Source organism: Paralichthys olivaceus, chromosome 3, assembly GCF_024713975.1.
Source record: "Paralichthys olivaceus isolate ysfri-2021 chromosome 3, ASM2471397v2, whole genome shotgun sequence".
Lineage (NCBI taxonomy): Eukaryota > Metazoa > Chordata > Actinopteri > Pleuronectiformes > Paralichthyidae > Paralichthys > Paralichthys olivaceus.
In genome coordinates, this window is record NC_091095.1 from 14074239 (window position 1) to 14086993 (window position 12755).

Consider the following 12755-nt stretch of genomic DNA (forward strand, 5'->3'; position numbering starts at 1 on the left):
TTTGGCTGGAATCAATTCTATCTTTATCAGTCGCCCTCTTCTGTGTCCAGGAATCCTCCATACACTGCAGAGCAGCCAGGGGGGAAACTGATGTGTTTTCCAATAATGAAATGGAACACAGCAAAAAATAACTTTAAAAAGGTTGCTGGCTGGTCTCCCTGAGCAGTACAGCACTCTTTTAATCCCTTGTCTAGTGTTTAAACACAGTTGTGGCCTTGCCTCTGCCCGTCAAAAGGAATTGAATATACTATCTGGTGCGGGTGCACGTGTATTTGTGGATTGGAAAAATAAAGTTTGGCATTTTCTTGCTTAAATTGTAATATCCATAGATTATTTGGTCAGCATTTACTACACTGCTGGCATCTACAGGTAATGCAACATTAATTACTGCAAGAAACACAAATCAAATTTACACAAATGTAATGTTATACATCCATCCATTATCTGAAGTGGTTATCCTTTGAGGGTCAGGGGAGCCAATGCATGGAGCCAATGCCAGCTGACAATGGGCAAGAAGTAGAGAACACCCCAGAAAGGTTGCTTGTATATCGCAGGGCCAACATATAACTATTCATGTTCTCATTTTCATTTACACTCAATTTAGAGTCTCCAATTAACCTCAATCCCATCAGCATGTCTTTGGACCTTGGGAGGAAGGAGCCAGAGAAACCAAGAACCTCGCGACAGTGCCAACCACTGCACCACTTTCCCAACCCAATGCCATACAAATCATGGAGAATTTATGGGATCAAACTTGTGTTTAAAAAAATATACAAGATTGATGAACAGTACCCCACACGTCTGCTGTGTAGGAAGCACAGTAACCGCAGTCTGTTTCATTTTGAAACAACTGCCTATTAGCATTCTAATAGCTGGCTGTGTGAGTGAGTTCCACCTCAGGCTTGAGGCAGACAGGCCTGCTGCTGCTGTTCGATGATCCATCTGCATGGCAGAAACCATCCATCCAGTGGATAGCTACAGGCTGCAGGCCGGCCCTTTGTGTGGGCTGAGCACTGTGACTGCTCCCTCTTGTACCTCCGTAATGGGATTACATTAGCCAGGTTCTTCTGCTCCCTCTCCAGCTCTTTCTTTCCCTCTCTCATGCACACACAATACAACACACACTTACACACACTGGGATGTGTGAATGACTGACTGTCCACTTGGCCATCTCATGTTTGCACCTAGTTTACTTGCCTATGGCCCTGTGTAATGATGAAGGTTTCATAGCATTTTCCTCTGACATTTTTGTTTTCAGAAGCAGCAGAGTGTTATTTGATTTTCACTTTTCATTCAGTATATTTTCCCCATTTGTTTTCATGGTTGTGTGAGAGACGGAAGGAGAGGAAGTATCAGAGAAAGACAGACAAGGAGAGATGCAGAGGGTTTTGTTCAGGGTTTTCCTCAAGGAGAGGCTGTCATGTGTAAAATCTTGTTCAGAACCAGCAATTGTGTTTTGTTGGGCTGCACCAGCAGGGCTAAGCTGTTCATTGAAAACCAATTTGTTAATGTCTTAAACGCTGTCCCTCAAGGACAAAGATTGATATTCAACATAACCTGCCAAGACACCACTGAAGAAGACTATGGAGAAAGACAATACTCAAGAGGAATTATGCAAGAGGTGTCAAGGACCAGATATTTTGTCTTTTTTCCTCTTTCTCATCTTCTCTCAGTCTGTAGTTCATTAACTTCACTAATACAGTCTCTGTCTCTAAAGATAATTCTTGACAAAGGCAGTGTACTGTGAATCTCTTTTCCACATCATACTTAATAAACCTTCTTTTTGCTTTGTCTAGTTTATCTCTAATGCTTTCAGGAGATGCTTCAGAAAAATCAGTTAGCTGTTTGCATTAGTTAAATACTAAATGATATAAGATTGATTAAAAAGGGTCAAGCCACCGGCCTACCAAAACGTTTGAATCTGGAGCTAGCCACCATAAAATTAAAACGGGAATCAATGGTGTATCATATCCCTGCTGCTCCACAGGATGATCATGTAATTCTAACCTTGAGGCTGCAGCCATCTCTCACATCAGGCCTTCCAGCATCGGGCTCAATAACCCAGCCGCCCATGGCTGCAGTCTGTTACCCCCCCATGCTACAGTATTCACAAGCAGGACCTGACAGATATTAGTTTGGTTTCTAACTTTTATCTCCACTACAGAAGTTTGGCTACCATGATTGAACGGAGCTGTTTGTTAATTTGGTTATTTCTTTCAGTACAAGTTATTATTTGTGTTGTTTTAACTTAAAGGAGAAAATGTGTCCTGTGAGATGACAAAGACAAACCATAGACAGTATATAAAAATGGAAATCACGTTTCCACTTCCTCCCACTATCCAGAAAAAAAGCTTAAAAGGATAGTTTAAGCTTAAAGGGAGGGGTGGGTCGGGGCTTGTGTACACTTGGATGACACCACATGAGCTGTATGTTTTTTCTGTTCTTTTCTTTCATCTGAAGAATCAGTCAGTACTTACTTCAATTGTATTGGATTTGACTGCAATGCTGTTTACTGTTTTTTGTGTACTCAAACACTTCACCCACCCCTCCATCGTGGTGAATGAGTGGATTTTCATTTCTGGGTGAACTATCCCTTTACTTTCACTTTTGGAGCTGGAGTCTAAGCAGTAGAGATTGGGGATGGAGCCACAGTAGAGAAGTCCTGTCGATGCACACGCTCGACAAATCAGGAATAAGCCTCAGTTGCAGTCAAGACATTTCACCCCATTCTTATGGCATCAATTAACTAAACATTTGGCCAAACATGCGATAAGAACTGCCTTAAATGACAGAAACTGTCTTTGTGAATTATTTGTTTGAAGTGTACTGTGAATTTTTTGTTTGTCCCATCCACTAACATGGATGAGGCAGTATTGATGACCTATTTATGCTGCAGCCAGCCATCAGGTGGTGATCCAGACCCTTTGGCTCTGCTTTTTGGGACCTGTCATGTCATCCATCTTTATATACAGTCTATTGGTCAAATACATATTGGCTGTATTTATAACCAAGTCATTCTTTTTTTAATAAAATATACTTTGCAGCTATTGTGGGTTTTTTCAGTTTTTTATTTGTAGTTAATGTATTGATTTTTGATAATGTTTTAAAAGCATTTATTCACCTTAAATCTTAAAAAAACTACTGACCCTCAAAAAGTGGCTGTGCTTCCATTATTGAATAGCATTATTAAGACTGATAGGACTGCTGACCTTTGGAGGCTATTAGAACTTGGTCTAATAGGCTCTATTTGGCAGTGTCAGCTGTGTGAATAGCTGTGATGTTGGTATGAGAGATGATTGATTTGATGACACATCTGCCTGGAACAAGTGCTTCTCTGCTGTCTATCTCCTCTCTTTGTCAGTGCTTGCTAGCTGCAGCTGGGTCTGGTTCAACCCTCCGCCTGCTCTCGCCTTTATCTGCTGTAAATGGTTCAGAATTTCATTGCAAGCCAGCCAAAGGAGCTAGTCCACGCATGGCTGCCTGCTTCTTAACTAGCCACTGTGATAGACAAACAAGAGCTGGATGATAACCCAGTATTATCATTTATCTGCATTGTCTTTGTAATATCATGGAAAGCCAATGTATCATTGTCCTGGCTAAATGAAGATCATACTTCTCATAAAAGATATTGTTTGAAAAACATATTCTTGTCATGGGTTTGCTGCAACAGGTCTAATTAAACATATTAAATTCATATTGTAATTTTGATAATTTTTATGGTAAGAATGATACGCATATATAGTTGCGATGGTACTCGAATATAGTCTTCCATTCCATATTTGAGTACTGTATCAGCTTCCATCTATAAAAAAACATAAAATGTTTTAGGTTGCAGATTTCTTTCTCACTGAGTGTGCATTGCTATTGAATGCTGTGTTACAAATACAAAATAAATCACTTTGAATATACCACTTTAAATATGAAATTCAAAATCCAAATTCTGTAGTTGTTTGCTGCAGTCCTCCATAAACTAATGATTGCACCTCTGTGGATAGTTTCACTGGAGCAATGTGTGTTTGTTTGTGCGCGTGCACGTGTGACCAGCTGAGTAGTGGATTAGCTCTGTCCAATGGCAGAAGGAGAGGGATCTACTTTGACAGTGTGGTAGTTAGCCCATCTGTCTATAATCAGCTGTGTTCGTGTGTGTGTGTGTATATATGTGTATGTGTCTGTGTTCGTGCTGCTGCTATGTCACTACCTGGCACCAGGTGGTCAACAGTACCCTGATGTAGAGTTGTGAGGGACTTTGAGCCTGTTGGTCTGCCCTGTTTTCCAGTGACTTTAACTCTTGAACAGCTGCTGGTCTTACACAGAATCTCAGTTCAGTTTTTAAAATGTCAGCATCAACCGGTCTCATGCTTTGGGTGAAGCTGTCAATATAACAAGAAAAAGGGAACACGCTCTTATCTCACTTTCCTCCAACTCATTGCTTTGACTCTGACAATCATTAATTTGCACATGCACCACATGGATCTCCATCACATATGAATCAGAAGGTACAGACAAAACCTATATTTAGAATGCTTGTCATGTAATAATCTACCAGCCAGTCATATTATAGACAGCTTTGAGAATTGAAAGCGGGGAAATAGTTCCCCTTGGATTAATTATACTTCCACTGATCATCCAGATCTTTTGGCATAGTATATAGTGTGTCAGTTATGGATGGCTGGAACAGCCCTGATGTTGGTCTTTCTGCTCCTTATACTCCACTTTCTGGGTGTTGTTTTGGTTTTAGAGACAAACATGCAAACATGGATAAAACAGGCAGGCGGCGATGCACCATTTCTAGACACTTGAATGTGACATATTTATTTAATACATCACAACATGGCTTTACCTAATTTCACACTCTTTGTAATGTTTTGAATCCACTGACTGAAAACCCTGAGAAAATACAGATAATGATCTTGTGTGATTCTGTGTTGAGGACTGCTTAGCTCTGCGTAATTCTAATGGAAGCTGTCTTGCTCCCTTTACAGGAAACCTCGGCCGTGTTGACTACATCAGTGAGTTTGAGTTTGACCTCTTCATCCGGCCTGACACCTGCAACCCCCGCTTCAGAGTCTGGTTCAACTTCACGGTGGAGAATGTCCGTGAGACACAGGTCAGAACGCTGTGGTCCTATATAGTGCTACCATTAATCATAGACAAGGGCTCTGCTCCCAATTCCATTCTATAACACACAAAGACTTTGGTTTGAGGCAACAATAAGATGAACACATTTTCAAGTTTGGTGTTTTCTTCTATCGGTTCTGACAAAATGAATATACTCCAAAGCCCCTGCCTACTACTACTGGTGAGGTCTAACTGATGTAGAAGTTTCTATTTACAAATGAATAAATATTACAAATAAATATAATAAACCAACAATATTGTTTATATTATTAATAAGATAGTACTTTATCAACATGGATTTTATACAAATCCTGAAAATTGTAAATGTATGTCTTACATTCTTAAAGAGAATAGGTTTTTGAATCAAAATTAATTAAGTTATTTATATAGGTTAATAATATTGACATTCTGCTGGTTTAGTATTGTACTGTAAGGACAGCAGCTTCTGCTGCCTTTGTAGGAGTATAAGATAATATTATTTAATGAAGGTCATGCTTTATTTTCATCTCTTTAGCAGAAGGAAATTGCATTTGTCCACTTTGACCTCTTTAAACCTCAACAAATACTAGTAATTATAAAGCAAATATCTGATATAGCAGTACCATTTCCTGGTGTGAATCCTGTGTTTCCCTCTTAATATTAGGAGGGCAGTGGGGATGATGTGGTTAGAGGTTTCGGGGAGTACTGTGGTAAAATGCTCAACTGTTGTACTGTTTCAATCTTTAATGACTGTAATCACCATGGTGATATGGTTGATCCTGTGCAAGCATCAACCAAAGTTAGCAAGTCTCAAAGACACAGGCACAGCAAGCAACGTTCGTTGTGTTTTGTAAAAACATGGTGTCAGGAGCAGCAGGCGGTGTTAGAGCCTCAGATTTATTTCAGTTGTCTAAAGTCAGAGGTTTGCTTGTTATGATGTTATATGGTCCTTTACAATTCTTAGTTCTAAAAATTAAATTTTTTAACTAAACTAAATAATAACAATACCACAATGATACCAATAACCATGATAATTGGGGTCTTTGATCCACTATGCTGTTGAATTAAAAAAAAGGTGTGAAACACTGTCATGATGTCAATAGTCATAACTGATACTCACAGATTGTTTTAACTAGCCACACTCAACCTTGTGTTACATTATCCACAAGCCATGTGACTTTGTCTTTTTTCTCTTTTATGTCCTCAAACAATGTGTTGCTACATTGACAGATCATATGTACACATTATGAACTGATTAGATTGGCTGAGAACTGATGCTGTCCTCTATTTTCTACCTCACTTCTTGTCACAGTCTCCAAGCTTGATTCTGCCACTAGCAAGCTCTGAGCACTGTGATTGGTTGAGAGAGGCGGTCACGTGCCACAGAGATACACTGTATGTGGGTACAGTGAGTGCGCCTTCAGGAGGATGGAGGGTGGTGCTACCATTTAAACAGAACTTTGCAGAATGGGAGGAAGGTAAAAGTGAAAACAATGGGTTTTCAAGTATGTTTGCTTCCTAATTTCTGTGCGTACAAGCTTGTCAGGCTTAGATATGAAGCAAACAAAAAATTAGAGATAAAATGTAGAGGGAGACAAATATAAACACAGAGGGAGCGAGGTAGGAAGACGGAGGGAAAAAGAGATTGATAAAGATGAGAGTGATAACAAAAACAAATAGAGATCCATAGAGAAGAATGAAAAAAAGGATGAATTCACAGCATGCTGTTACTGCTGTCTTCCTGTAGAGTGTCCAGGCCAGTCTATCTGAGGCTATCAGGCTTATCAGCCCATCTCCCTGCAGTGCTGTAGTCAGCACTAATCACATTTTATGGCTCTGAGATGAATGGGAGGCCTCGGCTTGGAGCCGGATCGATCCCAGAGCCAGATAGACCAGCACCAACAGCCTGCAGCCCGGGCCAACAGGATATTTGCTGTTGTGGCAAAATGACAGAGAAAGGGTGAGGGAGAGAGAAGGGGAGAATTAGAGTGACTGGGGAGTGGAATACAACACTGTAAACGACAAAAGAATGATAAATATCAGGCATATGAACAAACTATGTCCAGTGCCACATGTGAGAGCTAGCCCACAGGTGACAGTGAAAACCCATTTCCATTGCTCTCTCTCCATAGGACAGCTCACAAGCTTCTGTTTCTTATCAGTCCAATTTCCTTCTTCAAAGAGACCTTGTGTGAATTTAATCTACTCCAGTCGAAGGTGTTGTGGTTAAGTGCTGCCTGTGCATTTTCCCAAGGTGTGTGTGTGTATACAGACACTGTGATTAGATTGTGTCTTTGTGCCTATATCTGTCAGAATCCACATAAATCTTTAGTTTACATACTAATGGCTGTATTATTGTTCTGATATGACAAACAAATTAAAACAGAGAAATAACAAGAATAGTAGCATGAGTAAATAAACCAACTAAGTGTAGCTATGTGGGGAGAGGCTGTGCTACAGCGATATCAGTGGGTTCCAGGGAAGAACTGGGCTGTTGGAGTGTTTCATCCAGCTAAGCCTTGCTAACTCTCAGCCTGAGCCAGGGGAATGGGGAACAGTAAAAGCCCGTGATATTGGAAGTGAGATGGCCATTTTGAAGGAATGTAAGCTGGTGAAACAGATTTGGTCCGCCTCAATCAGCTTAGCAGCTTTGTGGAAATTGGCTTCACCGTAGCACTGGTTATGATGGATGGCTGGATGGATGAATGTCTCTGTTTTGTATATTCCTTTTTTTTCGACACACTCACTTACCTCAAAAGCCCAATTCTGGTTGCGTTGGCTGCAATGACCAGGACCATGTGACGCTATTTCATGTTTTGCTTGGTTTCTGTTTTTTTTACCAGACCATTTGTGTTTTATGACATCTAGGCAGATACATTTTAGCAACAGCTATTAGAGGGATTGTCATGGAGCAAACATTCATATCAGGATTACTTACTTAACAGATCCCCTGCCTCATCTACTACAGTTTTCAGGTCAAAGGTTTTTTACCAAATACTTGAAAATAAATCACATTCGTCTCTGCCTCAGCCATACTTTGTGTTTAATGCTAGCACACAGGCTGATAACAGGCTAGATGCCTATGGTGAACATGGTAAATGTGTTATCATGCTGACATTAGCATTTAGCTAAAAACATCACTGTGCCTTAGCACAGACTCCCAGAGCTGCAGATATCCTGGCCTTGAGGATTATTGACGAAAAGTCCATGTGGACTAAACAAATTGTTGGGTGCACAGATAACATCACATAACCCAGCTTACATTATCTACTGACCCTAGTAAACACTTAAAATACAGTGTAGTCAGTGTTGTACTTTCCAAATTCTGCAAATGTGTGAGACTTTTAGCTAATGTTGCGATGACCATGTGTAGCACGCTTGAAAAATCTGTGAAATGCTGAAAAGCTCTGAGGCAAGAGCTGTGTGTCCACTCTCACTACTAACATGGGCACTGGAAGGAAAACCAAGATCCACATAGGCCTCAAACATTTCCAAAATTGGACTCCGGAAGGCCTCTGGTTTAGAGCCTCATTTGAACAAAGGTTTTGATTGACAGTAAACCTCATACCTGAATACATACCGTATATAAATTAATTCAAAGATTCAGACTGGTAATGTTGTCTTCATTTCTATCAGTAATTTTAACTTAATTTATCAGCACAGAAAACAACTGCAAACAGGATGAAACTAGAAAAAAGGAAAGGAAAAGGAGGAGAGGGATAATACTGTAATAGCAGAGATGAACAAGAGTTCTTTCTTTACAGAGGTCTGAAGCATGTATGTATAAAACTATTTGACCGTAAGCTTCAGTTGTATTCACGGTTACACTTTTCCTCATTGCTACTAACGTTACCCTTTGGAGACATAAATTTGTTATGTTGCCCACTTGTTTTTGTTGTCGTACAAAGATGGGGGAAAACCTAAAATCTTCAAATTTGATGATGTTTGGCCACTTAGTCAGCATTCATGTACAAACCCGCATCTTGTGCTACACCATGTATTTTAGAGCAGAGGGCCCGGGCTGTCGAAAATCTCATTCACTTTCATTAATAATACAAGAGCTCAGTGTCATGGGACCTTTAAAAAAGTTTTAAAATGCGTCCTATGTCCAAATTGAGTGAATTGCAAATGGACATGTAAGTTCCAGCTGCCGCTATTTCATTTCATCTTCTGCCTACGTTATGAGCAGAAACCAGTGGATGGGTTGATATGATACCCCATTGGGTAAGTTGATATGCCATTCCATTCTGCTGTAGGGATGTGCTCGATGTCAGGCTCCGTGAAGGGCACGGCTGTGAGCTATTATCGTAGAAGCCTTCAGGGAGCCATTCATAGAAGACAGGCAGTAAAACCTTGCGCAGAGTGCCTTCAACTCTTCCAACTACTACAGGGGTGATTTGTAACCCTCACTTGTCCAGAGAAAGCACAGTACAGGGTGGTTATTCTCCATAATCAGGAAAGAGAACAAACTGCAGCAGAATAGGCCATGTGTTAACTCGATTCCCGAAAGAGTCATTATCAATTCACTCCTTTAGACAATGCTCACCTTTTTAAATTTATCATCAGTTATGTTATGCAATTTGTCGTAGAAAGATGAGTTGGATGGCACATTGAGTTAAATATTAAAACAGGATGTTAAAACTATCACAGAGCCATTATAGATCATGTCTCAATGACACTAATACACTGGTTCTACTTTAATACAGCTATTGTCTTTTCATAGAATCTGATAAACAATGTATTGTGGGCTACAGACTGTTCTGTAAATGAGTTCCATATTACAAGAGTCAAATATCACACACTGTAATGACTAATTGGGTTTAAAATGCCTGCAAACATCCTCTAAAAGGTGTAATTATCTAAATGTGTTTTCTTATCATTTATAAGATACACCATTAATATTCTGATGTCTTACGCGACAGCAGAGAAAAAAGAATCAAGAAAAGGAGAATGACAGTGGGGAGGAACAGGCTAATAGATGTGTTGCACACAAGAGAAAGAAGCAGTAATGGAGGATATTGGAGGAGGAGGAGTTGATCATGTAAGCAATACTTTTTCCTCCCATTCCTAAATAAAGCACGTTGGCAGCAGTTATGGGAAATCAGTTGCTGGTTGCAGTGCGTAATATCAATGTCAGCCTGTATATTAGATGTTCCTATGTGAGTTTGCTGCTTCATCAGCTCTGGACAGTCTTCTGGTTTAGACAGCCTGTCTTGGCTACGTCATCGTGGATTAACGCAAACCTCTCCCCTGCTACTCCTGGTTTTGTTTAGAGATGCTCCAATCTCCCATGTCCATACTTTTCTCCTCCACTCTCCTGTCTGTGCTCCTTGTATCTACGTACCATCAGGTCTGTGTCGTAATGTCCTTCAGCAGTGACATAGGGGGAGGAGGACAGGCAGGTCTCTAGCGAGCAACTCTGGATGAACATGGGCTAATCATTGCTGGCGTGGCGCGGCGATGAGCATGCGTTCTAGACAGGTGGTTGGTGATGGTTATTTGTGGCACCTAATTTGGTCTACCCATGGGACGGCTTGCTGGATGCGCAGCTCTAGAATTAGACTCCGACTCATCCATATGCATTTTTATCAGGTCTTCCCTTGCTGTGAAAACATGCACGACAAGGGCTCATACACAGGATGCATGTTCCAAAACTCACACACACAAACTAACTTTCATGCTTGTCAACAGTTCTGCTTGTCTTCTTATCCTGTCTGTCTAAAATGCCACACAGGCTGGCCATGTAATTTTTTCTCTCTTTCATTGCCTTTTTCTTTCTATTCTGCAGCATATGGTACAAGGCAGATAGGCATATACCATGTGTTTGTGGTCTTCCTCTTCTTTGGAAGTTCATTTTTTAAGCTCCCCCTCTCAAAAGAAGAGACAGAGGCTTCTGTGTGACTCCGCCAAAGGGATTATTTTACTTCTAACATACAGACCCAGAAAGTTTAGGGAACCTACTTTCAACCCCCTGAAGGAAGTTGTGGAAAGATTTGAGTGGCTTCCGAAAGACATACAAGACAGTTGTGTCAGAGAGCAGAGGGTATCGTAATTGACCTTGTTCTGTTAAGGCAAACTAAGGAATCCTTCCTCATTGTCAAAGCTGATGCTCCCCAGATCATTTCATAATGACATGGACAAAAGGATATGACAACAGCACAGACTTAATTTTCAAATTGTCTCCCTGATAGCAAAATTAGTTTCCCCTAGGTTATCTCTGCTGACACAAGGTTCCTTATCTGAATTCATTGCCTTATTTTTAGCTTGATTTGCTTTAAAAAGGAGGCACAGACCTTAAGGGCATTTTTTTAAAATAAGATTGGATTTTCTTTATTCTAACAGCAGGAACCCATACAGAGCTTTTATCTCACAGTTGCAGGGACTTGTAAGAACTTGAATGAAATCCATGTACATAATAAACTGTATTTTTCCATGTCCCCTTGATTTGTCATGATAATATCTGTGGCAGTTGACCATGCAACAGGGCTCTCCCACACACAGCCAGGGATGAAGGAGTTGCTTTTCAGCTTTTTTTATTCATTTAAACAGTAAACATAAATTCAAAAGTCCAACTTAAACTTTCTGAGCATTGCAGCTCAGTTTCTGTCTCTCTTGTCCATGTGTCTCTGTCCTGAGTGTCTCTGTGAACTTCGCTCATGTCCGTGTGTCTCTGTCCTGAGTGTCTCTTTCCTGAGTGTCTCTGTGAGCCTCACTCATGTCCGTGTGTCTCTGTCCTGAGTGTCTCTTTCCTGAGTGTCTCTGTGAGCTTTGCTCATGTCCGTGTGTCTCTGTCCTGAGTGTCTCTGTGATCTCCGCTCATGTCCGTGTGTCTCTGTCCTGAGTGTCTCTGTGAACTTCGCTCATGTCCTGTGTGACTCCGTCCTGTGTGACTCCGTCCTGAGTGTCTCTGTGAGCTTCGCTCATGTCCGTGTGTCTCTGTCCTGAGTGTCTCTGTGAACTTCGCTCATGTCCTTTGTGACTCCGTCCTGTGTGACTCCGTCCTGAGTGTCTCTGTGAGATTCGCTCATGTCCGTGTGTCTCTGTCCTGAGTGTCTCTGTGAGCTTCGCTCATGTCCTGTGCCGTTAGCTGAGGATCAATCAGCTAACAGCTCTCACCAGCGCTGATTGATCCTCTCATACAGGTGGAGGTGCTCTCCCAGCCACCTCCACAATATCTTACAGCATAATATGTCATAATTACATCTTACGGCAAAACTAACACCTCTAATGGAGTTAGCCTATGAAACCTTTTGTTTTTGTGTATATTTGGCTGGCATGGGAACATATGTTGTTATAGTAAGTTGGTGAATCTGCTCATCAGGACACTCATCATTGGGCCATCCATTCGTAGCCTAGCAGTATGGCAGAGTGAGAGGCTGCCAAAGTGTGCAAAGGGCACGTGGCAAAGCTTTTTTTTTTTCAATGACAATAGATTTTTCCTTGTTTTATGGCAAGTAAAGTTTTTCCAAAATTGTGCACAAATTTATACAATCTCAAAACTACAGCCTGTTGTAAAATGTAAACATATTTCAGGATAGGCAATAACCCTCCTAACTGCATCCGCAGTGCACAGTGTACTTCACCACCAAGTGCAAGTGAACTAAAAGCAAATACACTTACTCCTGTAAGACATAGCTGTCTGTCCTTATTTTTAAACC

At 40.8% G+C, this 12755-nt stretch overlaps 1 protein-coding gene across 1 annotated transcript in view; it reads left to right on the plus strand.

Annotated features, from left to right (window-relative positions):
• agbl4 (AGBL carboxypeptidase 4) overlaps positions 1–12755 on the plus strand; it is a 256311-nt gene that overhangs the window by 15028 nt on the left and 228528 nt on the right. The window contains exon 3 of the mRNA XM_069522085.1: positions 4983–5107. Coding sequence (XP_069378186.1) covers positions 4983–5107 — 125 coding nt within the window. The remainder of the gene's footprint in view (positions 1–4982; positions 5108–12755) is intronic.